The sequence below is a fragment of the Ambystoma mexicanum genome, chromosome 14, assembly GCF_040938575.1.
Source record: "Ambystoma mexicanum isolate Mex_15411 chromosome 14, UKY_AmexF1_1, whole genome shotgun sequence".
Classification (NCBI taxonomy): domain Eukaryota; kingdom Metazoa; phylum Chordata; class Amphibia; order Caudata; family Ambystomatidae; genus Ambystoma; species Ambystoma mexicanum.
Genome location: NC_090940.1, coordinates 668,665,024 through 668,690,459, shown reverse-complemented (window position 1 = coordinate 668,690,459; position 25,436 = coordinate 668,665,024). Strand labels below are relative to the sequence as shown.

Below are 25,436 nucleotides of genomic sequence, written 5' to 3'. Positions count from 1 at the left end.
CTCGTGCTCACATCACCAATTTCTGCAAGACAGTTAAGCTGGGACATTAGACTTGTAAAAAAGGAAAAGTCTATATATTAAAAAAGGTGTCCGTCAATTACTGAAGATACTTAAATATTGAAGAGCAAAATGAAGAGGTTTTCTTTTGTGGATTTCACCACAATTATATTTTGGCGTTGATTAGGGTAGTTAATTATGTAAGGGGGGTATGGGGGTGGGGCTGCCGGGGGTCTCCCATTGCATATAAATGCGTGAAAAGAAACAAAGAATTAGACATTTTTTAATTTTTTTTCTCTCAGTAATCACATAAATCCCCAAAAAATGCTTACAGAAAAAAAAACACACAGAGAAAAATGCAGGAATCAGAAAATGCAAGTGTAGGATTACAGACTATAGTTGCAGGAAGAGTTTAGCAAGGACTAGGTGTGAAAGGGGTTGGAGCATAGGGACGGGGAGAAAGACATATATGGGTAAGGAGGATTTGCAGATTTAGAATTCTTCTTTCCTTCATTACAGATTCTGACAGTGAACAGAGAGCCGCAGTAGGGGGGTCAGAGGACACATGCAGAATGTCTTATTATTTCCTCCACTTCCCCTTTCCTCTCCAAGAACCTGATGCACAACTGATATTTAAGACATTCGTGGACAGGAAGCTTGGGAGGGGGGTATGTGGGGCCAGCAACTTCCGCAGGATGAAAAATCTGCAAAGAAGCTGGAGAACTGTATCGTGAACTTTGGCCATTTGAAAAACAGTTCTTAGGGAGGAAGCCCAAGTAGTTTGGCCGAGCAAAGCTGGAGTGGAGAGGATACTGCTCTGGTCTATTAGGGACAGACAGCAAGTAGGTTTTGGACGAATTACTAGTTTGGACATTTGACGAGCACCCTTAGTTTATTTTGTTAGGTAAGGAATTACCCAATAGGATAGTATGGTTGACCGTGTCGCAGTCAGCAGAGGGATTGAGTAGGATGTGAACAGAGGGAATGTTAGAGATTAGAACAACACAGCAAGTCTCTGTAAATTTGCACATTGTAAAATTGGTTTTGGAACTACTTTTTTCCTTTCTAGACGTCTGCATACAGAGGGGACACCGGACAGGATCATGTGGGCTGCGTGCCCCATTATAAATGAATGTCACAATGAATATGCTCTCAGCGAGCAACTCTTGTAGAAAATATTTTCTTTAAACTGTTGTGTGCCTTGTGGTTCTGTGTGCGACTTCATTATAATTATAATTTTTATTTTTGTATGTATGTCTGTGATTTATGTCATTTAATATTTAATTTGTAGAAGTTTTACCTTTGCGACTTCCCCATTGTCAAACTGTGTTGCCCGGAAGAAGGCTGGGCCACTGTACTGCTGATGGCCATTCATCAGCTGAAACTGAGTACTCAAATGGCCAATGTGTTTTCAAGACGCAAGATGAATGGTCAAGGATAGTAGTACATGTCCTTGTCTTTTGACAAATTGATAACATAGTGCAAGCATTGGGTGCTTGGGTGCTTAGGTTCCTATATAGAAAAGAGGACAGTTACCAAGATTGCACTTTTGTAATGCCAGACGGGTGCACAAGTTGATACACATGTACAACTCAAGGTGTACATTGAGTTTCCTTTTGTTTTGAAGGCGTGGGTGTTTTTCTGTTGAATCTCCAGGGGGTGCTTTAGCTTTGTTGTTGATTGATCTTGTTTTCCCACATCATGGGGAGAGGAGGTGTTCTGTTCTTCACGTTAACCAAATATTGATTGTATGTTTTCTACTTTTCTCTTTATATGTTTTTATATGTTGGCATTGATTATCTGTGATATGTGTGTGAAATGTTCAGTTTGAACACATGATTAAATATTACATTGTTGCAATGATTTTCTGTAGTATTGTTATATTCAACTTCACTAAAATTAGAACATTGTTGAAATGAATTACACACCCACCGGTTCTTAGTATTGGTGCTTCTATGATTACTCTATTTTTGTTGCAAAACATTAAAAATGGCAGGCATGTGATCAGACTACGTCTAAACACCTAGATTATGCAAGGCATGCAATGAAACTGCCACGTCTGAACATCTGTAAAATGACCGGCATGCAATTAGACTACCCAGTCTGAACACTTATAAAATTACAGGATTATGATTCAACTACCTTTTCTCAGCACCTGTAAAAAAAGGCTGCTGTGTAAGCTACTGTGGGGTGCATTCAAAGACTGGAGTCACTTTCACCTGAAAAACAGGTTTTGCTCAGCACTGGCACAAAACCTGTTTTGCCTGTGGCTGCCAAGTGAACACTGAAGGTCCCTTTCACCTGAAAAGCAGGATTTTTAAACACTGACCCCCAAAATGGCTTGGCATGTGTTTACAGTTTAAATGTGAAAAATGTACCACTGCTGATAGAAAAATGTCAGGGAAAAGACATTGTGCTTGCTGACAAAAAGTAATTTATATGATGTTTAGCATAAAAAATACCAGCAGACATTTGAAAAGCCACTTGTTTTCCATGGAAAAAGTTCTGCAAGCCAGAGGCAACCCCTTTTGCTGGCTGTTGGACACACGTCACAAGCAACTTCAACACTGGAAGGCTGTCATCCTAGTGTTTACAACTGCTATAAAATGGGGCTTGCTGTGGAAGGTGTGGAAAACCAAGTGTTCTTTAAACTGGCTGTCTCTGCAGGACCATTTCGCCTGGCTGGAGCATGACCAGAATAGAGACATGGGGCCTCATTACACGGAAGGCGGTAAGCCATGGCGCTACTAGCGCCATGGCTGCCGCCGGTACCTTACCGGGTCCGCCTTGGTGGATGGCGGAATTAGCGCCATATTCCAAGGTGTGTGGGGGCGCTAATTCCGCCATCCACCATTGCCCCTTCACCATTGCCAGTCAGCCCCATAGGGCTCCATGTTAATGGTGAAGGTGCTAATTACGGTACCGCAAATTGCGGTACCGTAATTAGCACCAAGGTCCCTTTGCGGGTCCCATACTTAACGCCTGTTAAAACCAGGCGTTAAGGGAGGACCCGCAAAGGGACCTCGTAGTAAGGCGGTAAGGGTTTACCGGTGCCCTTACCGGTACCGGTAAACCCTTACCGCCTTCCGTGTAATGAGGCCCATGGTGTGAAGACAGAGAGCTACAAATAAGAGAGGCTGACTCTCCAACTTCAGAAAGCAAGCTTCCAACACAAAGAGCCTGATAAAACAAAAATCTTTGGCTCCAGGCGAGCCCAGTGAGACCACATGGCATGAGGCAGGAGAATTGCCATTTGTCCCACATGAATATTTACTAATAATTTAAAAGGACTATAATAATTTAGGCCTTTTTCCGAGCAACCACAAGTCAGATTTTCTTTATTTATGTGTCGTTTTGTATGTCATTTCCAGGCGATTGTGGAGATATAATGTTCATCCACCTGCGACTCAGGGAAACTAAAATGGCCATCTAAGATGTGTTTCTGGCTGATCTGAAACATTTCAAAATGGGAGAGTTGGTGAATGGCTGGAGGGTAAAATTAGGAATATGGGTAAAACATTACATATTCATAACGTCACATGGCCGTGCAACATGGTGCGGACCTAGCTGTCTTATTTAATTCCCCACGATTAGCTGAATTCAGAAAATATGTATATTATGGCAGTTACAATTAAAATTATAAAGTTTTGTCACAAAATTAGTTTTTGCCAAAAATGAGACATGAGAACAGATGGGGCTTGTAAATTAAGCTGCCATATGTATGCTCCAGACTCTTAAACCAATCCGTAGAGGGGGCTGGAGTGGGCAGGAGAAAGAGAAGGGTAACTGTCCAATCCTATTTGTGTGACCTCTTGCAGGGTACTCGCCCAATATTGTAACATTGGTGGTGTCATTGCTGCTATTTAAGGGGGACTGCACTATGAGGAATGGACAGAGCTGCTTAAATTTACCATCAAAAGAGTGCAGCTGCAACTTACCATCTGACAGCTGCAAGGAAACACTAGAGGAGATTGCTGAGAGTACATCTGGGTAGGGCCGTCTATCGCTAGGAAGGCCTAAAAGCTGACTAGGTCCAATGTTGGAGAGGGGGAGGCCATCCTTGAGAGTGGAGTGACCAGACCCCTGCCCTATCTTTCCGGTGTGTCCTGACTTGCAGCTGGCTTTCCCGAACCTTAAAGAGAGGCTGTCTATTTAAGTAGAACTGAGCCCTGGGAAACCAACAGGTGGGAACACTGCTTGCCCTAAATCCTTTCCCTTTATACCGGGTGGGGGGCAAAACTGTGTAGATCCCTAGCCTACTTAACTGAAAATATGAATTTAATTAATTCCCATTTGGTGGAATATTACAGGGTGATTTTTGTAAAAATTCTAAATTAAATAAAGCTCACTTCCCAGTGTGCACTGAAAAACTATAGCCTACAATTTAATTGGGTAACCCTTTTTGTCCTGTTGTCACTGACTTCTTTAAGAAAGAGGAGTGTCTTTGTTCTTAAATCAGTCCAATCTTTTTGTCCAACGTTCCCCTAACATAGGCCTATAAGTGGGGAGTGGGGCAAGGGGGGTGCTGAAAATTCTAAATTCTAAAATCATCCCAATTTTGACCATCCAGCTTACCCAACACAGGCCTTTCAGTGGAGGGGGCTCCAAAATCTAAAATTTCCCAAATCTTTCCAATTTGTTTGTCAGACTTCCCCAACCCAGACCATAGGGGCGGGTCCTGAAAAGCAAACCGCTAAATCACCCTGTGTTTATTTTAAACCAACATTGTGGGCAAAATAATTGCCATATGCCTTTGCACAAATTGGTAAAAAATAAACTGCTAGCACTACATTTATAATGGTTCTTGTTATTGTTCAGTTTAATTATTTCGTGAAGTAAAATTTGTAGAAAGTAAAGAATTGTGATTTGTGATTAACTAATTTGTATAAATAATTTGTGTAACAAGAAGTTAATGGTGAGCCACAAAGAAGGTGGTGTGTGTAGTTGTGCGATTCCTATTACTTTTAATGTAAATAAATACCAATACATTTCCCGCACACCGGCCTGGTTCTTGGCTCATTGTTATCTCAGGGGGAGGGATCCAACGGGCACGACATGCGTCTGAAGTAGGGCTGAAGAAAAGAATCTATTTAACAGTTTGTTGTGTGATGCCTTCAGTGGGGAGAGAAGGAACTCCCTGTGTTGAGGTGACCTCTCAATAAACCATTACACTACACTTCCTGCGAACGACGACAATGTGTGTCAAAAGAACTCCACTGCAAATACCCATAAATGACCTCTATTCAACAGCAGACAGAGAATGACGAGGGTCTATCCTGGTTGAGTAATTAAGGGATAAACACCTGGAACCGGGAATGACCATGAGCTCATGTATGAAACCCAAAGGAAGCCACTTTTTAGGGGTCTGCAATGGGGGGGGAGGGAGGGTGAACTTCAGAGAAACGGAGGAATGAGAAAGTCCCATGCTGGATGCTGGCTCAGTGGACTGGGTCAATACTGGGGATCGGTTGACAACCCCCCACCCCCTCACACCCCCGATGCAGGCCTCAGAGGAGGTACAGGAAGGACCACCCAGGCTTCCTAGTGCATCACCAGCCTCGGGGTGACCCCCAGTGTCAAACAGCAGCCCAGAGTCTGCCCCTCAGATGTGCCAGGACCATGAATTCCTGAATAATTCACAACATAGGATACAGAAGAGTGACCATGTCAAAGTTCTGTAACCTTGCTGGTCTCTAGGGCGAGGGCAGGGGGGACTCACCAGAACCTTTATGTTCAATAACCTTAAGGAGCCCTTCAGCTGCAGGGATCCTGAACACAGCGACGGCCCACCGGACCCCTGCAAGGGGGCCCCGGGAACAGGGCAATGTAGAGGAGAGCGGATTGGATTGAGTGGAGACTGTCTGCGTAGAGTGAAAAGCAGCCCGGCGCAACCGAGCGGACACTGTAAACTGTACCACTGCCACCATATAGCAAACGCAAAGTAAATGAGACAAAGATGGCGACTGCAGATCGTAGGCCATGTAACTTCATGCAACAGATTGCAAATCAGCAAGGCCAAAAGTTCCTTAGTCACAGAGGCTGCTTAGCATGAAATCCAGCTCTGGGGAATCATACAATCGGGAAATGAGTGCGTCCGGAGACGGCACCATCAAGAAAGGCCCATGAGATTGAGAATGGTGTGGGAGTTAGAAGCAAAGTGAGCGGGAGAGTAAGAAGTGGTGGGGCAAGGTGGCTAGAAATAAACAAGAGGTAGCCGAGAGGAAGGTCCAGGAGAAAGGATTACAGCAGAGGTGAGAAAGCACAGCTTTGGGCTGGCGTGGAAGAGAGGGAGGTTAGGAAGAACACGAAGGTTTAAGAGAAGGTGAAGAAGGGGAGAGAAGGTATCGGGAGGAAAGGAGTGTAGAAGGCTGACGAGATAAGGAGGGGGCCGAGGCAACAGCTAAAATGGTGGGAGTAAGGGGGAGAAGATCAGTTAGGTGGTGGCAAGAAACCTGAATAGGAAGAGGGGAGGAGAGTCAGTTGTGGCGACAAGGAGAGTGGGAGAGAGGTGAACAGCAGAAAAGCTAAAAGGGGAGGAGGAGAGGACACGTGTGCAGCGAGTCATTGAGCAGAAAAGGAAGATGGGTCGGCCTGAATAGGCGAAGGAGGAGGGAAAGCGGGGAGGAGAAGGTGTCCACCTCCAGGGACTAGACCCTAACAGAGATTGAGACCCAAGTGCTGGGGAGACTGTGGCAGGGTGAGCAACCAGCAGTGTCCAGGGCCCACTTGCAGACATCGCCGAGCACCAGCGGAGGAGGAGAAACATTCTGACAAGTTGAGAGAAAGACAAACTGCCAGCGGCAGAAGAGGAAAGATGCGCTGGAGTGTTTGAGGCCCAGTGACGCCTGGATCGGCATCTGGAAGAGTCTTCGGGGAGAGAGAAGGGCTGAGGAATTACAGTCCTCTAGAAAGCGCCATTTCCAGATCAGACTGAGTTTCCTCTGCATGGACTTCATCCCTTAGTATCCCTGTTGAGACACTATGAAGCTCGGCTCTGAGATGTCAGGTGATCCCGTGGATGTGTCAATTGCCAAAAGGCTCGCCCTCGGCAGATCGAACACTTCTTGATAGACTAGAAGTCAGAGCATTGGTGGAGCAGGAAGTCTGTCTCCATGTGGACTAAGGAACAGCGCCGCGGACACAGGCTTCCAAAGGGGATTTGGGTGGCCAGACAGCTTGCGCTATGCTTTCACCTTAGGGGGTCTTTCCGATTCATTTGGGACTTGCAGGCAATTCCTCAGAAAGTTCTGTAAGAGTTCAAGGTAAATCCTGCCACATTACCCAAGGCATGACTCAATTACCACTGCCACCACAGAAGCCTCAGGCTAAGAGCAGAAAGACTGTGGGACGCCCCCCAAGCACCTCATCAACCTGGGGTTCACCGGGAGGCCAGTGTTGATCAATATCAAGCACTTGGGGTCGGCTGGACTGAGTTTCCACCTGTTGCAGACCATCTATAGTAAGAAAACATTGAGGCAATGCCTTGTGAGGCTGCAGCCGGCAATTCACCGCTCCTGTGAATTGTCAATGTTTAATGAAACGTTGGGTTCAGTAAGTGCTATGGATGCGGGACATTGCACAGAGAAGGAAATTACTAGAATTTGACCGAAAACAGAATGATCCATCCTTGGGAGGTCAGATGTCTGGTGCCAAAGGCAGCTTGTATGCGAGTATAATGGAAGATGTCATTGCGTTCAGTGAAAACCATTCGCAAACAGCAGTGGACAGAACCGCAGACTGATTTCACGTGGCAGACGGAGCCGCGCCAGTAATCAGCTCGAGGTTATGGGAAGTAGAGACAAAGACCAGGACATCAGTTTTGGGGCAGTGAGTTACTTCAATGTAGATCACTTCAGGTTTGAGGGTCAAGCGTCCAACTGAGATTTCACAAGGACATTTGGAGCAATCGACCCAGGCAAAGGGTCCTGAAAATCAAGAAAACACAGTCTTGGTCATTTGGATGACCTGACACTCTGAACTCTGACCTCCACCATTTTTCTTTCTCATAATCAACCTTTGCAAGACTTCCAGAAGCCGAACAAGAAGAACAGAGGGGCTAGTCCCGGAGAGTCCAATCGAGAGCAGATTAGGGACAAAACTGCAGGGCAGCAAGAGAGCCCGGCCCTTTCACTAGGGAAGAGTGGACAGCGGCTATGGAAAGAGAGATGGACAATAGTGTGGGGGCGGCAATCATTCACTATGGGCTGTAGTACAGAGCCGGGTAAAAGACTGCTTGGGATGGAAAAAGGGCTCCATGGTTAGATGTCCACTCCTATAACAGCCACGAGTCCCCGCCCCCTCCATGAGCGACCACAAATAACACAAGAGTGATTGGCAGAAAGCGCTCCCATTTACCTTCTGCAATTTCTCGATCATCTCCTCAATGTTGACGTCCGAGGTCTGTAAGACTTTGCTCTCCATCTGCGTCAGCCACTCGCAGAGCTCCTTGTTCTTCTCGCTGAAGATGGTCCAGGCATTCAGGCGGTCCTCCAACTCCTGCTTCCGCAAAGAGACCTGTGGGTAGAGGGAGAGTGGGCACAGAGTCAGGGATCCGGTCAATCTTCAGAGCGCATAGCACTTAGCTGCAGAAACTCTTGCTTCTAGCTAGGACTTTTAGGATACATGTCTCTGAAACCCAATTCAAATGCCACCTAGCGAGACGCCTCTTCGCTACTTCGAAATAAAAAAGAAGGGTTCTCTTGCAATCCTGTCCTGAGGCTGCATATGTTCAGTTCCCACAAAGTAAATTGAAAACGAATTATGAACTTGTTAATTGGAAGCAAAGCATTTAATCCAGACATATTTAAATATGACCCATCCACATCGCTGCATAATGACATGTGTTATATAGTTTGATGGCTATGGCCTGCCAACACGTTTCAATCAGATGCGTTTCCTCAAGGTAGTACAGTTTATCGAAATTAGCCAATCACTATTTCCACAATAATCTGACAATGTATCTATCAAATCTACAGTGGCCATCAGCGACACTGGAAGTACCCTTGAGAATGTCAGAATTCTAGGAAACATGTTGCACTGGATGGAGTGAATTCTGCGTGTCTGCCCGAGGAAGCGCATCCGCACGAAACACGTGCTGGCAGATTACAGACATGAACTAAAACAAATGCCAACTACAAGGTGCTGCGTTGCATTCACCTTATGCATGACTAATACTTAAAGATAGCAGAAGTAAAACCATTAATAATTCACTGAAATGATCTTGCAATGCTTGGAAGAAAATGGCTTCAATCTACATTGTGGAAACTCATTTCTTATGCATCGGCGGCAACCTGTTAGGAAAATAGGCCCAGGGTTTTGCATGTGCTTTTTTTCAAGCAACATGATTCCGTTTTCTGACGCCCCAGGTATTGGCCCCATTACAGACATGGAACATCTTCACGGCATGTGTGTTCTGCAAAAAAAAACAGTCTTCTTCCTGTCATCAATGGGAGGCTTCCAGCACAAACCTTAGAGCACTGCACATGTTTCGACTCACGCAGGTTCAACAAGTGGGTGTATAGCGAGACAGGAGCCTTTTCATGATATGCGCCTTGAAAACGAAGCGGCCGGGCACTGGACACTGAAGAAGTCTGACCAGGCCGAAACATGTCTGGGATAGCTTGCGTTTGTGTGCCTAATAGTTTGAGCTGAACTGCTGTCTATTTAGAAATGGTTGGGTCACTACTGCCGTGGAGCGGGGATGCCAGTGGTTATGGATAACTAGGCGAGTCTGTCTACCGCTTTTGGGTGTTTACAGAACATCTCATTTCAGAGTACAGGGGGGTCCTCGAGAGGTCGAGGACAGGTCCATTCAGGGCAGACAGATACTCGCATCCAGGGGGTCATCCGGTCCCCTGAAGTGACCCCCAAATCCTTGACCGACTGGGTTCTGCAGCTTGCACAGATGGCAGGCCTGCGGATAATGCCGTCAGCGCGAGACCCACAAAGCTCCTAGCGAGGGCATGTGTGAGCACAAAGGAGGGGCCATGCTAACCCGGGGGCTGCAGCAGGCGGGGGCTGCAGCAGGCTGGGGCTGCCCCTCGGAAACACCAGATGACAAGGCAAGTTACTGCCTGTTTGGGGGGGGGGTTCTTTTCAAACGGCTGAATGAAGACGTGTTTCTGGGCCACTCTGGCACCACGCCGGGGCTTCTGTGCTATGCCGCGGTGCTGCATGGCAGTTGTCACGTGCACACAGTGGCAGCTTCCCCTCGTGTTTCGCCTCTCTCTGCACCTTCCGCGGCCACCACAGAAGCATCGCAGCCTCGGTGCCTCTGCCAGGCGCTCTCCTGGGGTCTCCACTGCTTTATCTGGAGTTGGGAAGACGCTAGGGGGGTCTGGTGACGTCACCGTGTGCTCAGTGCACTGCTTGCAGCACGTGCAAGGGGGGCCTGTTTGGTGTGTGCATGTAGTGCTCAGGACCCTCCTGTACATACCACTCCATGCAGCCCTTGCTTAGTTCACACGTGCAGCAATCAGTGCACAGCGAGGCCCGCGCACACACTAGGCAGAGGCTCAGTTCCGGGTACTCAAGAAAAGAGTGGTGGTCTCCATCACACTGGCTGGCCCATGCAGCGCTGCATGCACAACTCCCTGCATCGAGTCCCATAGCACAAGGACACCGGCCCGCCTCATGCAGTGTGCAGTGACTCTCACCCAGGCACGGCTCTCCCGAGCACTCATGCAGTGACTCACCACGGGGCACAGCCCTCATGCAGTGACTCAACCTGAGGCACATCTCCCCCCACAGCCCTCATGCAGTGACACAACCCGAAACACAGCTCTCCCCAGAGCCCTCATGCAGTGACTCGCCCCGAGGCACAGCTTACCTCACAGCCCTCATGCAGTGACTCGCCCCAAGGCATAGCTCTCCCCAGAGCTCTCATGCAGTGACTCACCCCGAGGCACAGCTCTTCACACAGCCTCATGCAGCGTGCAGTGACTCACCCTGAGGCACTGCTCTTCCCACAGCCTCATGCAGTGACTCACCCCGAGGCACAGCTCTTCTCAAAGCCCTCATGCAGTGACTCACCCTGAGACACAGCCCTTCCCACAGCCCTCATGCAGTGACTCACCCTGAGGCACAGCTCTTCCCACAGCCCTCATGCAGTGACTCACCCCGAGGCACAGCTTACCTCACAGCCCTCATGCAGTGACTCGCCCCAAGGCATAGCTCTCCCCAGAGCTCTCATGCAGTGACTCACCCCAAGGCACAGCTCTTCACACAGCCTCATGCAGCGTGCAGTGACTCACCCTGAGGCACTGCTCTTCCCACAGCCTCATGCAGTGACTCACCCCGAGGCACAGCTCTTCTCAAAGCCCTCATGCAGTGACTCACCCTGAGACACAGCCCTTCCCACAGCCCTCATGCAGTGACTCACCCCGAGGCACAGCTCTCCCCACAGCCCTCATGCAGTGACTCGCCCCAAGGCACAGCTGTCCCCACAGCCCTCATGCAGTGACTCACCCCGAGGCAAAGCTCTCCACACAGGCCTCATGCAGTGACTCACCCTGAGGCACAGCTGTCCCCACAGCCCTCATGCAGTGACTCACCCAGCTTTTCCCACAGCCCTCATGCAGTGACTAGCCCCGAGGCACAGCCCTCATGCAGTGACTCACCCCGAGGCACGGCTCTTCCCACAGCCCTCATGCAGTGACTCACCCCTAGGCACGCTCTTCCCACAGCCCTCATGCAGTGACTCACCCCGGGGCCCAGTTCTTCCTGCAGCCCTCATGCAGTGACTCACCCCGAGGCACAGCTCTTCCCACAGTCCTCATGCAGTGACTCACCCTGAGGCACAGCTCTTCCCACAGCTCTCATGCAGTGACTCACCCCGAGGCACAGCTCTCCCCACAGCCCTCATGCAGTGACTCACCCCAGGGCACAGTTCTTCACACAGCCTCATGCAGCGTGCAGTGACTCACCCCAAGGCACAGCTCTCCCCACAGCCCTCATGCAGTGACTCACCCCGAGGCACAGCTCTCCCCACAGCCCCCATGCAGTGACTCGCCCGAGGCACAGCCCTCATGCAGTGACTCCCCCTCAGGCACAGCTCTCCCCAGAGCCCTCATGCAGTGACTCACCCTGAGGAACAGCTCTTCCCACAGCCCTCATGCAGTGACTCGCCCCAAGGCATAGCTCTCCCCAGAGCTCTAATGCAGTGACTCACCCCGAGGCACAGCTCTTCACACAGCCTCATGCAGTGACTCACCCCGAGGCACAGCTCTTCTCAAAGCCCTCATGCAGTGACTCACCCTGAGGCACAGTTCTTCCCACAGCTCTCATGCAGTGACTCACCTGAGACACAGCCCTTCCCACAGCCCTCATGCAGTGACTCACCCTGAGGCACAGCTCTCCCCTGCAGTGACTCACCCCGAGGCACAGCTCTCCCCACAGCCCTCATGCAGTGACTCACCCCTAGGCACGCTCTTCCCACAGCCCTCATGCAGTGACTCACCCCGAGGCACAGTTCTTCCCACAGCCCTTGTGCAGTGACTCAACCCGGGGCCCAGTTCTTCCTGCAGCCCTCATGCAGTGACTCACCCCGAGGCACAGCTCTTCCCACAGTCCTCATGCAGTGACTCACCCTGAGGCACAGCTCTTCCCACAGCTCTCATGCAGTGACTCACCCTGAGGCACAGCTCTCCCCACAGCCCTCATGCAGTGACTTACCCCGAGGCACAGCCCTCATGCAGTGACTCACCCCGGGGCACAGCCTTCATGCAGTGGCTCACCCCGAGGCACAGCTCTCCCCACAGCTCTCATGCAGTGACTCACCCCGAGGCACAGCTCTCCCCCAGTCCACGTGCAGTGACTCACCCAGAGGCACAGCTCTCCCCACAGCCTCATGCACTAACTCACCCCGAAGGCACAGCTCTCCCCCACAGCCCTCATGCAGTGACTCGCTCCGAGACACAGATCTTCCCACAGCCCTCAGTGACTCACCCCGAGGCACAGCTCTTCACACAGCCTCATGAAGCATGCAGTGACTCACCCCGAAGCACTGCTCTCCCCACAGCCCTCATGCAGTGACTCACCCCGAGGCACAGCCCTCATGCAGTGACTCACCCCGAGGCACAGCTCCTCCCACCCACAGCCCTCATGCAGTGACTCACCCTGAGGCACAGCCCTCATGCAGTGACTCACCATGAGGCACAGCTCTTCCCGTAGCCCTCATGCAGTGACTCACCCCGAGGCACAGCTCTTGCCACAGCCTCATGCAGTGACTCACCCCGAGGCACAGCTCTTGCCACAGCCTCATGCAGTGACTCACCCCGAGGCACAGCTCTTCCCACAGCCCTCATCATGCAGTGACTCACCCGGAGGCACAGCCCTCATGCAGTGACTCACCCTGAGGCACAGCTCCTCCCACTGCCGGTTGAGGTGGCCCACTTGCTCCTGCAGCAGCAGCACGTCCTCGGGCAGGATGCAGGGGGTCAGCTCTGCCTTCATGTCGGCCGCCTCCTTCAGGTCCTGCGCGCAGTCCGCCAGATCCTGCTCCAGCTCCTGCGGGCAGAGCACAGAGAGGGTGAAATCCCGGATCAGAGCTCGGCTCTGGGCTCTTTCCAGGCCAGTGGCCTAATCCCCTGCAGGGGGCGGGTGGGGGGAGGGGTGGGGCCGGCCCTGGGGGCGGGGAGTGGGCACTCAACTTAAGAATGGCGGAACTCCCCCCTCACGCTGCCTTTGTCCGGGGACGGGGGCGGGAGCACAACTTTGTGCCTCGTCTAACTTTTGAGTGAAGAGGACAGCGAGCGGCTGCAGGGTGGGGGGCTGCTGCTGGCGATCCAGAAGGTCACACAAGCCCCCCAGTCTGCACCCATCATAATGTTTGGAGACCCAAAGCCCCCTGACAGTTGGAGGCTGTTGCTCCTCGGGATGGACAGCAGCTGTAGTCGTGGAGTATTGTGAAAGGGGTAGAGGGGGTGGGGTGGGGCGAACGACTAACATACCCCCTCTGACGTAAACGAACCCCTTTCAGATCAGTGCATGCAGCCTGCACCTCTGCAGGGTTCCTTCCCACCAGTCCCTGCACCTCTGTCCCTTGCAGGGTTCCTTCCCACCTGTCCCTACACCTCTGCCCCCTGCAGTGTCCTTCCCACCAGTCCCTGCACCTCTGTCCCCTGCAGGGTTCCTTCCCACCTGTCCCTGCACCTCTGACCCCTGCAGGGTCCGTCCCACCAGTCCCTGCACCTCTGTCCCCTGCAGGGTTCCTTCCCAACTGTCCCTGCACCCCTGCCCCCTGCAGTGCTCCTTCCCACCCGTCCCTGCACCCCTGCCCCCTGCAGTGTCCTTCCCACCTGTCCATGCACCTCTGCCCCCAGCAGTGCTCCTTCACACCTGTTCCTGCACATCTGCCCCCTGCAGGGTCCATTCCACCTGTCCCTGCAGTGCGCCTCCCCCCTACAGGGTACCTTCTCACATGTCCCTGCACCCCTGCCCCCATATGGTACCTTCTCACCTGTCCCTGCACCTCGGGGGCACCTTCCCACCTGTCCCTGCACCTCTGTCCCCTGCAGGGTCCGTCCCATCTGTCCCTGCACCTATGTCCCCTGCACTGTTCCTTCCCACCTGTCCCTGCACCTCTGTCCCCTGCAGGGTCTGTCCCACCTGTCCCTGCACCTCTGCCCCTGCAGTGTCTTTCCCACCTGTCCCTGCACCCCTGCCCCCAGCAGTGCTCCTTCACACCTGTTCCTGCACATCTGCCCCCTGCAGGGTCCATTCCACCTGTCCCTGCACCTCTGACCCCTGCAGGGTCCGTCCCACCTGTCCCTGCACCACTGCCCCCTGCAGTGTCCTTCCCACCTGTCCATGCACCTCTGTCCCCTGCAGTGCTCCTTCACACCTGTCCATGCACCTCTGTCCCCTGCAGTGCTCCTTCACACCTGTCCCTGCACCTGTCCCCTGCAGTGCTCCTTCACACCTGTCCCTGCACCTCTGTCCCCTGCAGTGTTCCTTCCCACCTGTCCCTGCACCTCTGTCCACTGCAGTGTCCTTCCCACCTGTCCCTGCACCTCTGCCCCCTGCAGTGTCCTTCCACCTGTCCATGCACCTCTGTCCCCTGCAGTGCTCCTTCACACCTGTCCCTGCACCCCTGTCCCCTGCAGTGCTCCTTCACACCTGTCCCTGCACCTCTGTCCCCTACAGTGTTCCTTCCCACCTGTTCCTGCACCTCTGTCCCCTGCAGTGTTCCTTCCCACCTGTTCCTGCACCTCTGTCCACTGCAGAATTCCTTCCCACCTGTCCCTGCAGCTCTGCCCCCTGCAGTGCTCCTTCCCACCCGTCCCTGCACCTCTGCCCCCTGCAGTGTCCTTCCCACCTGTCCATGCACCTCTGTCCCCTGCAGTGTTCCTTCCCACCTGTCCCTGCACCTCTGCCCCCTGCAGTGTCCTTCCCGCCAGTCCCTGCACCTCTGTCCCCTGCAGGGTTCCTTCCCACCTGTCCCTGCACCCCTGCCCCCTGCAGTGCTCCTTCCCACCCGTCCCTGCACCTCTGCCCCCTGCAGTGTCCTTCCCACCAGTCCCTGCACCTCTGTCCCCTGCAGGGTTCCTTCCCAACTGTCCCTGCACCCCCGCCCCCTGCAGTGCTCCTTCCCACCCGTCCCTGCACCTCTGCCCCCTGCAGGATTCCTTCTCACCTGTCCCTGCAGTGCGCCTCCACCCTACAGGGTACCTTCTCACATGTCCCTGCACCCCTGCCCCCATAGGGTACCTTCTCACCTGTCCCTGCACCTCGGGGGCACCTTCCCACCTGTCCCTGCACCTCTGTCCCCTGCAGGGTCCGTCCCATCTGTCCCTGCACCTATGTCCCCTGCACTGTTCCTTCCCACCTGTCCCTGCACCTCTGTCCCCTGCAGGGTCCGTCCCACCTGTCCCTGCACCTCTGCCCCCTGCAGTGTCCTTCCCACCTGTCCCTGCACCCCTGCCCCCAGCAGTGCTCCTTCACACCTGTTCCTGCACATCTGCCCCCTGCAGGGTCCATTCCACCTGTCCCTGCACCTCTGACCCCTGCAGGGTCCGTCCCACCTGTCCCTGCACCACTGCCCCCTGCAGTGTCCTTCCCACCTGTCCATGCACCTCTGTCCCCTGCAGTGCTCCTTCGCACCTGTCCCTGCACCTGTCCCCTGCAGTGCTCCTTCACACCTGTCCCTGCACCTCTGTCCCCTGCAGTGTTCCTTCCCACCTGTCCCTGCACCTCTGTCCACTGCAGTGTCCTTCCCACCTGTACCTGCACCTCTGCCCCCTGCAGTGTCCTTCCACCTGTCCATGCACCTCTGTCCCCTGCAGTGCTCCTTCACACCTGTCCCTGCACCCCTGTCCCCTGCAGTGCTCCTTCACACCTGTCCCTGCACCTCTGTCCCCTGCAGTGTTCCTTCCCACCTGTTCCTGCACCTCTGTCCACGGCAGGATTCCTTCCCACCTGTCCCTGCAGCTCTGCCCCCTGCAGTGCTCCTTCCCACCCGTCCCTGCACCTCTGCCCCCTGCAGTGTCCTTCCCACCTGTCCATGCACCTCTGTCCCCTGCAGTGTTCCTTCCCACCTGTCCCTGCACCTCTGCCCCCTGCAGTGTCCTTCCCACCAGTCCCTGCACCTCTGTCCGCTGCAGGGTTCCTTCCCACCTGTCCCTGCACCCCTGCCCCCTGCAGTGCTCCTTCCCACCCGTCCCTGCACCTCTGCCCCCTGCAGTGTCCTTCCCACCTGTCCATGCACCTCTGTCCCCTGCAGTGCTCCTTCACACCTGTCCCTGCACCTCTGTCCCCTGCAGGATTCCTTCTCACCTGTCCCTGAACCCCTCCACCCTACAGGGTACATTCTCACATGTCCTTGCACCCCTGCCCCCTATAGGGTACCTTCTCACCTGTCCCTGCACCTCGGGGGCACCTTCCCACCTGTCCCAGCACCTCTGTCCCCTGCAGGGTCCGTCCCACCTGTCCCTGCACCTCTGCCCCCTGCAGTGTCCTTCCCACCTGTCCCTGTACCCCTGCCCCCTGCACTGCTCCTTCACACCTGTCCCTGCACCTCTGTCCCCTGCAGTGCTCCTTCACACCTGTCCCTTGCAGTGTCCTTCCCACCTGCCCCCGCAGTGCGCCTTCACACCTGCCCCTCACCTCTGCCCCCTGCAGTGTTCCTTCCCACCTGTCCCTGCACCGCTGCCCCCTGCAGTGCGCCTTCACACCTGTCCCTGCACCTCTGTCCCCTTGCAGTGCTCCTTCACACCTTTCCCTGCACCTCTGTCCCCTGCAGTGCTCCTTCACACCTGTCCCTGCATCTCTGCCCCCTGCAGTGTCCTTCCCACCTGTCCCTGCACCGCTGCCCCCTGCAGTGCGCTTTCACACCTGTCCCTGCACCTCTGTCCCCTGCAGTGTCTTTCCCACCTGTCCCTGCACCTCTGTCCCCTGCAGTGTCCTTCCCACCTGTCCCTGCATCTCTGTCCCCCTGCAGTGTCCTTCCCACCTGTCCCTGCCCCCTGCAGTGCTCCTTCACACCTGTCCCTGCACCTCTGTCCCCTGCAGTGCGCCTTCACACCTGTCCCTGCACCTCTGTCCCCTGCAGTGCGCCTTCACACCTGTCCCTGCACCTCTGTCCCCTGCAGTGCTCCTTCACACCTGTCCCTGCACCCCTATCCCCTGCAGTGTCCTCCCCACCTGTCCCTGCATCTGTCCCCCTGCAGTGTCCTTCCCACCTGTCCCTGCCCCCTGCAGTGCTCCTTCACACCTGTCCCTGCACCTCTGTCCCCTGCAGTGCGCCTTCACACCTGTCCCTGCACCTCTGTCCCCTGCAGTGCGCCTTCACACCTGTCCCTGCACCTCTGTCCCCTGCAGTGCTCCTTCACACCTGTCCCTGCACCCCTATCCCCTGCAGTGTCCTCCCCACCTGTCCCTGCATCTCTGTACCCCTGCAGTGTCCTTCCCACCTGTCCCTGCCCCCTGCAGTGCGCCTTCACACCTGTCCCTGCACCTCTGTCCCCTGCAGTGCGCCTTCACACCTGTCCCTGCACCTCTGTCCCCTGCAGTGCGCCTTCACACCTGTCCCTGCACCTCTGTCCCCTGCAGTGCTCCTTCACACCTGTCCCTGCACCTCTGCCCCCTGCAGTGTCCTCCCCACCTGTCCCTGCACCTCTGCCCCCTGCGCCGTTTCCCTCTGAGTGGAGGTACTGCTGTCACACCTGCATGTCTGTTGCTGGGGCACCGCAGACTAATTGACACTCTACTAGATGTTGTGTTTTCGAATCCAGGCCCGTCCCCTTAGCCCTTCACTCGTCCAAGATCGATACGTTCCATTGAGTTGGGTAACAAACACCTGTCGCCCTGGGCTGGGGTGCACCTGTCTCTTTATATGTATTGTCTGGTTCTCGAGGGGATAGATGCTCTGGACTGCGGGCCCCTCGCCCTGGGGTGCACCTGGGCTCTTCAGATGTATTGTCGGGTTGGGGGCGGGGATAGATGGGCCAGCTCTGGACTGTGAGACCCTCGCCCTGGGGTGCACATGTGCTCTTCAGATGTATTGTCGGGTTGGGGGCAGGGATAGATGGGTCAGCTCTGGACTGTGAGCCCCTCGCCCTGGGGTGCACCTGTCTCTTCAGATGTATTGTCGGGTTGGGGGCAAGGATAGATGGGTCAGCTCTGTACTGTGAGCCCCTCGCCCTGGGGTGCACCTGTGCTCTTCAGATGTATTGTCTGGTTGGGGGCGGGGATAAATGGCCAGCTCTGGACTGCGAGCCCCTCGCCCTGGGGTGCACATGTGCTCTTCAGATGTATTGTCGGGTTGGGGGCGGGGATATCGCCCTGGGGTGCACCCGTGCTCTTCAGATGTATTGTCTGGTTGGGGGCAGGGATAGATGGGCCAGCTCTGGACTGCGGGCCCCTCGCCCTGGGGTGCACCTGGGCTCTTCAGATGTATTGTCGGGTTGGGGGCGGGGATAGATGGGCCAGCTCTGGACTGTGAGACCCTCGCCCTGGGGTGCACATGTGCTCTTCAGATGTATTGTCGGGTTGGGGGCGGGGATAGATGGGTCAGCTCTGGACTGTGAGCCCCTCGCCCTGGGGTGCACCTGTGCTCTTCAGATGTATTGTCTGGTTGGGGGCGGGGATAAATGGCCAGCTCTGGACTGCGAGCCCCTCGCCCTGGGGTGCACCTGTGCTCTTCAGATGTATTGTCGGGTTGGGGGCGGGCTAGATGGGCCAGCTCTGGACTGTGAGCTCCTGCATGACCAGTCTTTTTTAAAGGGAAACTGTATGTTTCACAAGGAAGAGAACCCACTCTTGGTCGAAAAATACCCATTTCAAAACCCCAAGTTTAGAAGGAGGGCTTCTTTCGCAGCAGGTAACCCCCTCGCCTCCCTCGGGGCACCTGTTCACCCAAAGAATTCATGACTTCCGTCCGGATCGTGTTCTTCCTGGTGGAGATCAATTTCCGCCACCAGGGGCGCAGTGTTCTCTGCCAGAAGCTGCTTCAGGCCCCTCCCCCCCCACCTCCATGGATAGGACATTGAGGCCGGTATATAGTGAGACGCCACACCCAGTAGCACCAGTGACACTGATTTTGAGGGACTGCAGAACCAAGGTGTGCTAGCTGTCCACCAAGAGGGCGATGAGGAATCCATGGGAGGAACATCCATCAGAGAGAACATCACCAAGAGGTAGGCCATTTGTTCTTCTGGTGGATGCCTTCCTCCCATCCTCACGACAGCCATAGCAGTACGTAGATCTGGTGGAGGGAGGACAGCAAGGGCTCCGCCGAAACCAGAAACCGCTATGGCACAGTTCTGCTAAAACGAGCTTCCCGACTAGAATGGGAATCCCAGCAGTAATGTTCAGAGAAGCCCACGTATCTGCTTGGCAAACATCCAGAACAGGGTCTCCACGTTGACGAGCCACAGTGGCAGCCAGTCCTCTTCTGGAATGTTCCTTGAGACCCTTGGGCACATCCTTACCAGCCAGAGCCTAGCATTCCGGGATCCAGGAGGAACCACCTTAAGAGGGTCTGCTTGTTTACAGCCCTGCCAGCACGCGCACCAGCATAACCAACGAAAAGCTGGTCAAAAGCTGGTCATCATTCCTGGCCTCTTTCCTCCGAGAGATGTAGTAACTGAGGGCACGCACCGGGTCCAGAGGATGGAATCTTCCCACTGCTCTGGAAGGGTTGGGAAGAGGGCAAAAGACAAGAAGACTGGGCTAAGCACCCTCTGGTATACTCCGGAGATCCGGCAGACAGGAAAGTCTGTTCATTGGGATTGGGCGTTGCTTGACCCTTTGTGCAGCAATTATTCAAAATTTATTTTTTGTACATATCTGCACAATAACCCTACCCTCGGCCTGGAACGATATCTAACCTATGTCCCTAGACCAGTGGAGAGATCCCTAGATAGAAAACTGCACCTTGGAACTCACGAAGAAGTGGACAGCTGAAGCCATGGCCGATTGCCCAGGTCCAGCGGCATCAAGCAGGATTTCTCCATGTCTAAGGAACCTTGGACAGAAATGGCCTTTACCTCTTTTCAAATGTGGTTCTAGGGTATTTCAGTATCAAGCTCTCTTGTGAAGGCCTGGAGATACCGGCAATATTACTGCAAATAGTGATACTACAATATCACACTGCCAGTTCTGAGGAAACCCTGTACTTGTGCATATAACCACCGATTTCGCTTTTCCTTTGAAACCATTGGATGATTAATGTGCAGAATAAGCTTAGACTCTGGGGATATTGTCCATGTAGAATACCTTTTCTGGGATTTTCCCTGATGCTCTTCCTAGTGTTTTGCATGAAAATTGAACTTCATGTATCCTTGTAATCATTTTACTTGAACATGGCTTATATGTTTCAATGTTAACCAAAAAATAAAGCATTTTATGACGACGAATGTCCTTCATACAGGACATGAATGCCCTCCTAGGGATTTAGGCATACCCTTGAGAAACCTCAGTGCTGCAGAGGAAGGAGGCGGTGCTGGAAGACTGACCTCAGAAGACCGAGCAGTGCGGCACAGTGACGGGTCCTTCCCTGTAGTAGTCATGGCTGAGGCGGTTGTGGACTTTGGTGGAGTCTCTGTCGGCTCTTCAAAGCACAGTGGCCTCCATGGGAGGCCGACGCTTTGGATGCGGAGGTTGGTTCCCTGAGCACCAGTACCTAGGCTGCCGTCGCTGAGGCCTTTGCGAAGATATCCATCCTCTAGAATGGATGATTGGGTCAGGAAATGTACCTGTGGTCACTTTTCCTCCAAGGAGTCTCTGGAGCGAGGACTCCTCTTCCTAGACGAATAAGAAAAATGGTGTTTTGAAGAACCGCCGGGAGACCGGGACCTCCTACGGTGTTTTTTCTCCTTTTTATCTTTCAAGGCCAGCGACCGTTTTTCGGTTCGACGAGCAGTGCCCGGCAACTTCCAACAGGTCTGTTTCTTATCATCCTTTTTATGGGGGAAGGTGAAGAGATTTGCTGCCCTTTGGCGAAGTATCGTTGGGTGCATCATTGGATAGAGGAGCAACAGTCCTGCGTTTCTGCTCTTCTCTGAGGAGAGACATACTCTACGTGGATCAGGGCCAGACATCTGATGCCTGCAGTCGATGTGGGCTTCAGCCCCCGATTACGTCGACGGATTAAGCATTGTGAAGTGAAAGGGGTGTTCCTGAAATCAGTAGAGTGCAGGAAAAAAAAGCAACTGCGGTCTCAGGGCATGGCACCTCAATTTAAACTGGTCCAGACGTCCTGTAAAGATTAGGGCGCATTGAGGCAGCGGACAGAGCTGGCGGGGAGCTACGCACCCTGTCAGTGCAAAGGGAGATGGACATCAAGGATCAGGAATCCGTGGGAAGAAGGGATCCATCAGAAAGGAGGAGATAGGCTCATTTTGCCCAGAAGTGCCACGTCTAGAGACTCAGCCCAGGATTATAACCTGTTCCCATGATAGCGCTGACAGGGGGGTTTCAAGGTCCTCCATCACTGAATTGCTGGAACATTCCTGGAAGAGATACACAAGGGAAAGGCCATTTCCTGCACTTGGCAGAACCCACAAGAGGGCATGGGAAAGGCAAGGGTACCTCAAAGCTGCCCTCAACGGAAGGGCAATGGTAGACCAGCGGGTCATGGGCCTGGAGGGCAACCTTAGTGGCCCTCTGCCAGGCAGAGCTGCTCCGAGGCCCGCTAGGTCTGGGGCATTTTTAACCCCGAGTCGTCATAACCCTTCTTTTATGAAGTGCCGTCCATGGAAGAAAGCAGACCGAGTCAATAAAACACATAAAATAAAGAGTAGGGGCATGAAAAGCAATGAAAGGAGGGGTGGGACAAAGATGTACCCCCCACCCCATCATGTCATCCTCGCGCATCCTGACCATCTTGTCTATTCGTTTATTTTCCCTCCTAGCGGACTTTGGATCGAACACCCCTTGCCCCCCTATTGGCAACAGGTAATACTTCTCCATTATGACCGCTGACTCTGAGCTTTGCGCCCTGCCAAGGGCAGTGGGATGAGTCCACTAGACTGGGGCCAATGGATCCCGCCGAAACCAACCGGCCGCCTCCATGAGCCTTCCAGTGGGACCGGAAGCGTTATTGGGGTGCAGAGGCCCTGCGCCCCCCGACCGAGGAACCCGGAAGTAGATTGTCATGTGGTTTCACTCTGCATAAACACTGTTGACAGACTGTATTTTTAAACAAAGGGCCGCAGGCTTTTTAGGCGTGAGGTGGGAATAGCGTGCCGGAAAGGCCTGCTCAGTGTTTCTAGAGATTTTGAGCATCGTTTGCCCTGAAGAATATATAAGTGGCGGATCTGGAGAGCGGAATGCTGGTCGGTTTGGAATGGGTCAATGGCTAGGATGTGGTCTGTTTATTTTGCAAACAAACTAATTAATCTTTTTGCCTCACTACCGCTGAAATCGAAGACAATCCCAAGGTTGACATTCACACCAGTAATTAAGGGCCACTTGTGCACATGGGGCTCCAGGGACAGGTAACTGGCCCCATCATGATGAAGACATTGTTCATAGCCCGGATGCTGGCCTATCACCTCTCCTGGATATAATGGCCCTACTGTATCCAGTGTAATGGAAGCATTTTATAGAACAGTGAAAGGCAGAGTCATCCCTGATCATGGGATTTTTTCTTGTGAGCGACAGACGGGTCTCTGCATTGTGTGATGAATCTGATGATGTCAGCACTCCTTTCCTTGAGGTAGCCTCTCCTTGTGTGGCCAGGGGACAGCAGTCGCTACCTGATCCTGAGCCTGGGGGCTGCTATGTGAGACAGGATCACATGGGGATAGGTGACCCTAAAGGGGTGTGGGGATGTAAGACACTGTCAGATGAAACATGGTGCCCCCCTATCCCTTTTAGGGAACTCCCCGCCATTCCTCATTCCTTTATGACATATTGTTATGTGGAAAAGGAGACAGCAAATACGACTGACTATTCCCTACATGTACACGACTCAACCTACACTACTGGGACAAAGAAGAGGGACGAGAGGTCTGCCAGGGTGACGTCGGAAGCAGTGTGTGGCTGTCAGAGGATACTGGAGAGCAAACGGGAAGGCAAGCAGAAGCAAAATGCTCCCCCAAAGCACCAACTAGCAACAGCAGCAGCAGCAACCGGGCAGCACAAGGAATGCCGAAGTGATTACCCAAAGCCAGTGAGCCCAGTGGGAAGAGGTGGGATGCCGGGTCACTTCACGGCAAATGCAGTGCTTCCCTGGAAAGCCTAAAGAGGTTATATGAGTGGGTGGGAAGCCCAATGAAGTAAAAGAGATTAATGAATTGCCAAGCAAATGGTCTGGGACCCACATCCAAAATGAGAAAAAAAATTTGTCTTGTACAAAAGCCCTGTCAGGAGAGTTGAACAGGCATTTGCGAGTCTGGGACCCTCACCCAAGTTGTATAAAGAACTATGGGATAAAAGTCCTGGCAGGAGATTATACCAGGTGAAGAGCAGATCAGGGATCAGCACCCATAAATAGTTTTGTTGCATAAAAGCCATGTCCGGAGAGTATAAGAGGGATTTTCAAGTCTGGGACCCACACCAAGGTTGTGAGACTTTGAAAGAGATTCCAAAGGGAAATGCATGCCCTTCCAATTTTGAACTGTATTGCATGTGGAAAGATCCCAGGGAAGGGAGTCATCTACCTGGCAAGTGAACTGCAACACCAAGAGGAGAGGAGAATCCTCTTGGGCCATGAAGAACTTGGTTATTCTTTTGAAACTTTGTTTTTGTTGGAAAGAAACCCGGGGAAGGCAGCCATTCCCTGGAACTGCGGACACCATCTAAGTGGAAGCCTTTTTGCTGGGTTTGTGCCTTATGTTGAACTTGAACATTTGTGCAGTTTTCAAGACAGAGGCATTACCCATAGCACTTTATAGTTACTTTTAGAATGTGAGGGCAAGGATAGGATTTTGGAAACGGGACATTTTTGCTTTGGACATCTTGACACAGGACAGGCCCTTAGTTTTGGTTGAGGTAGGCACATACCTCCTAGATTAGGGACAGTGACGCATTGCCCAGTGTAAAGGAGTACTTGGAGGAGGTAGGGCAGGGAATAGGTCTAGTGGCAGCAGGTACCAAGAGAGTGTGGAGATAACAAGACCACAATGAGGGTAAGAGGAGAGCATGCTGAGGGGCTAGAGTGAAAGAGTATCCTGGGAGGACCCCCCACCCCCAGGAGGAGATGTGGAGTAAAGACTCACACTGTGTCAAATTCCCATCAAGACTCTTTATCTCTGTGGCAATACCTTCTTAGTGCAGGACAGTACTGCTGGGGCAATAACTTACGCTGGGGTAATTCTTGAAAGTAATTATTAATACTGGGGTTTATGGCCATCAACAATGAACATATGTGGGTTAACTTCTAGTGAGTCCACACCAGATTACTGCTAGGGGCAATCCCCAGAGGCAGGTGTACTGCTGGGGCAATTCTAGCTGGGGGTCAAAGTCAAATTACTTCCAGGCCACATCCCTGAAGGATGTTTACTGCTACCGTCCTTCTTGCTCCCGGACCTATTACTGCCTTCCAGTTGGGCAACCACGAAAGGGGTTGCCTAATCCAAAACCCCCAGCAGGTTGGGACTTGGAGGAGCTCCTTTAGCAAAGCCCACTACCCACACACATCCATACCTGGTACAGCTTCTTTGACTGGTGCAGGTCGTCGTGTTTTTCTGGTAGCGGTTCATTTACTTTGATCTTCAGACCCTGCAGTCGGCCACCCAGATCCGATGTCTGCTTTTCCCAGCTCTCCCAGCTCTACAATCAAAAGGAGAAGGTAAGGTAAGGTATGTCATACATAGGCATATGCAGGTAATCAGAGAGTTTTAGGAAAATTACAAAGAGTTTTAAATTGAAAAGAAAAATAAATAGTCAAGTGAAGGGGGCCTGAGGAGATCTTAGTTTACGGCCTCAAGTGCAGGCCAGACCCCAGACGGCCCAGTCTGTCAGGGGAAGGGAGTGCAGGCCAGACCCCAGACGGC

At 53.0% G+C, this 25,436-nt stretch overlaps 1 protein-coding gene across 8 annotated transcripts in view; it reads right to left on the bottom strand.

The window, feature by feature from the left end:
• Nucleotides 1-25,436, bottom strand: part of SYNE2 (spectrin repeat containing nuclear envelope protein 2) — a 1,840,150-nt gene that overhangs the window by 221,603 nt on the left and 1,593,111 nt on the right. For all 8 annotated transcript variants that reach the window (XM_069638223.1, XM_069638224.1, XM_069638227.1 and 5 more), the window contains 3 exons: nucleotides 25,087-25,212; nucleotides 13,348-13,503; nucleotides 8,353-8,511 (listed from right to left, as the gene is read on the bottom strand). In XM_069638223.1, coding sequence (XP_069494324.1) covers nucleotides 8,353-8,511; nucleotides 13,348-13,503; nucleotides 25,087-25,212 — 441 coding nt within the window. The remainder of the gene's footprint in view (nucleotides 1-8,352; nucleotides 8,512-13,347; nucleotides 13,504-25,086; nucleotides 25,213-25,436) is intronic.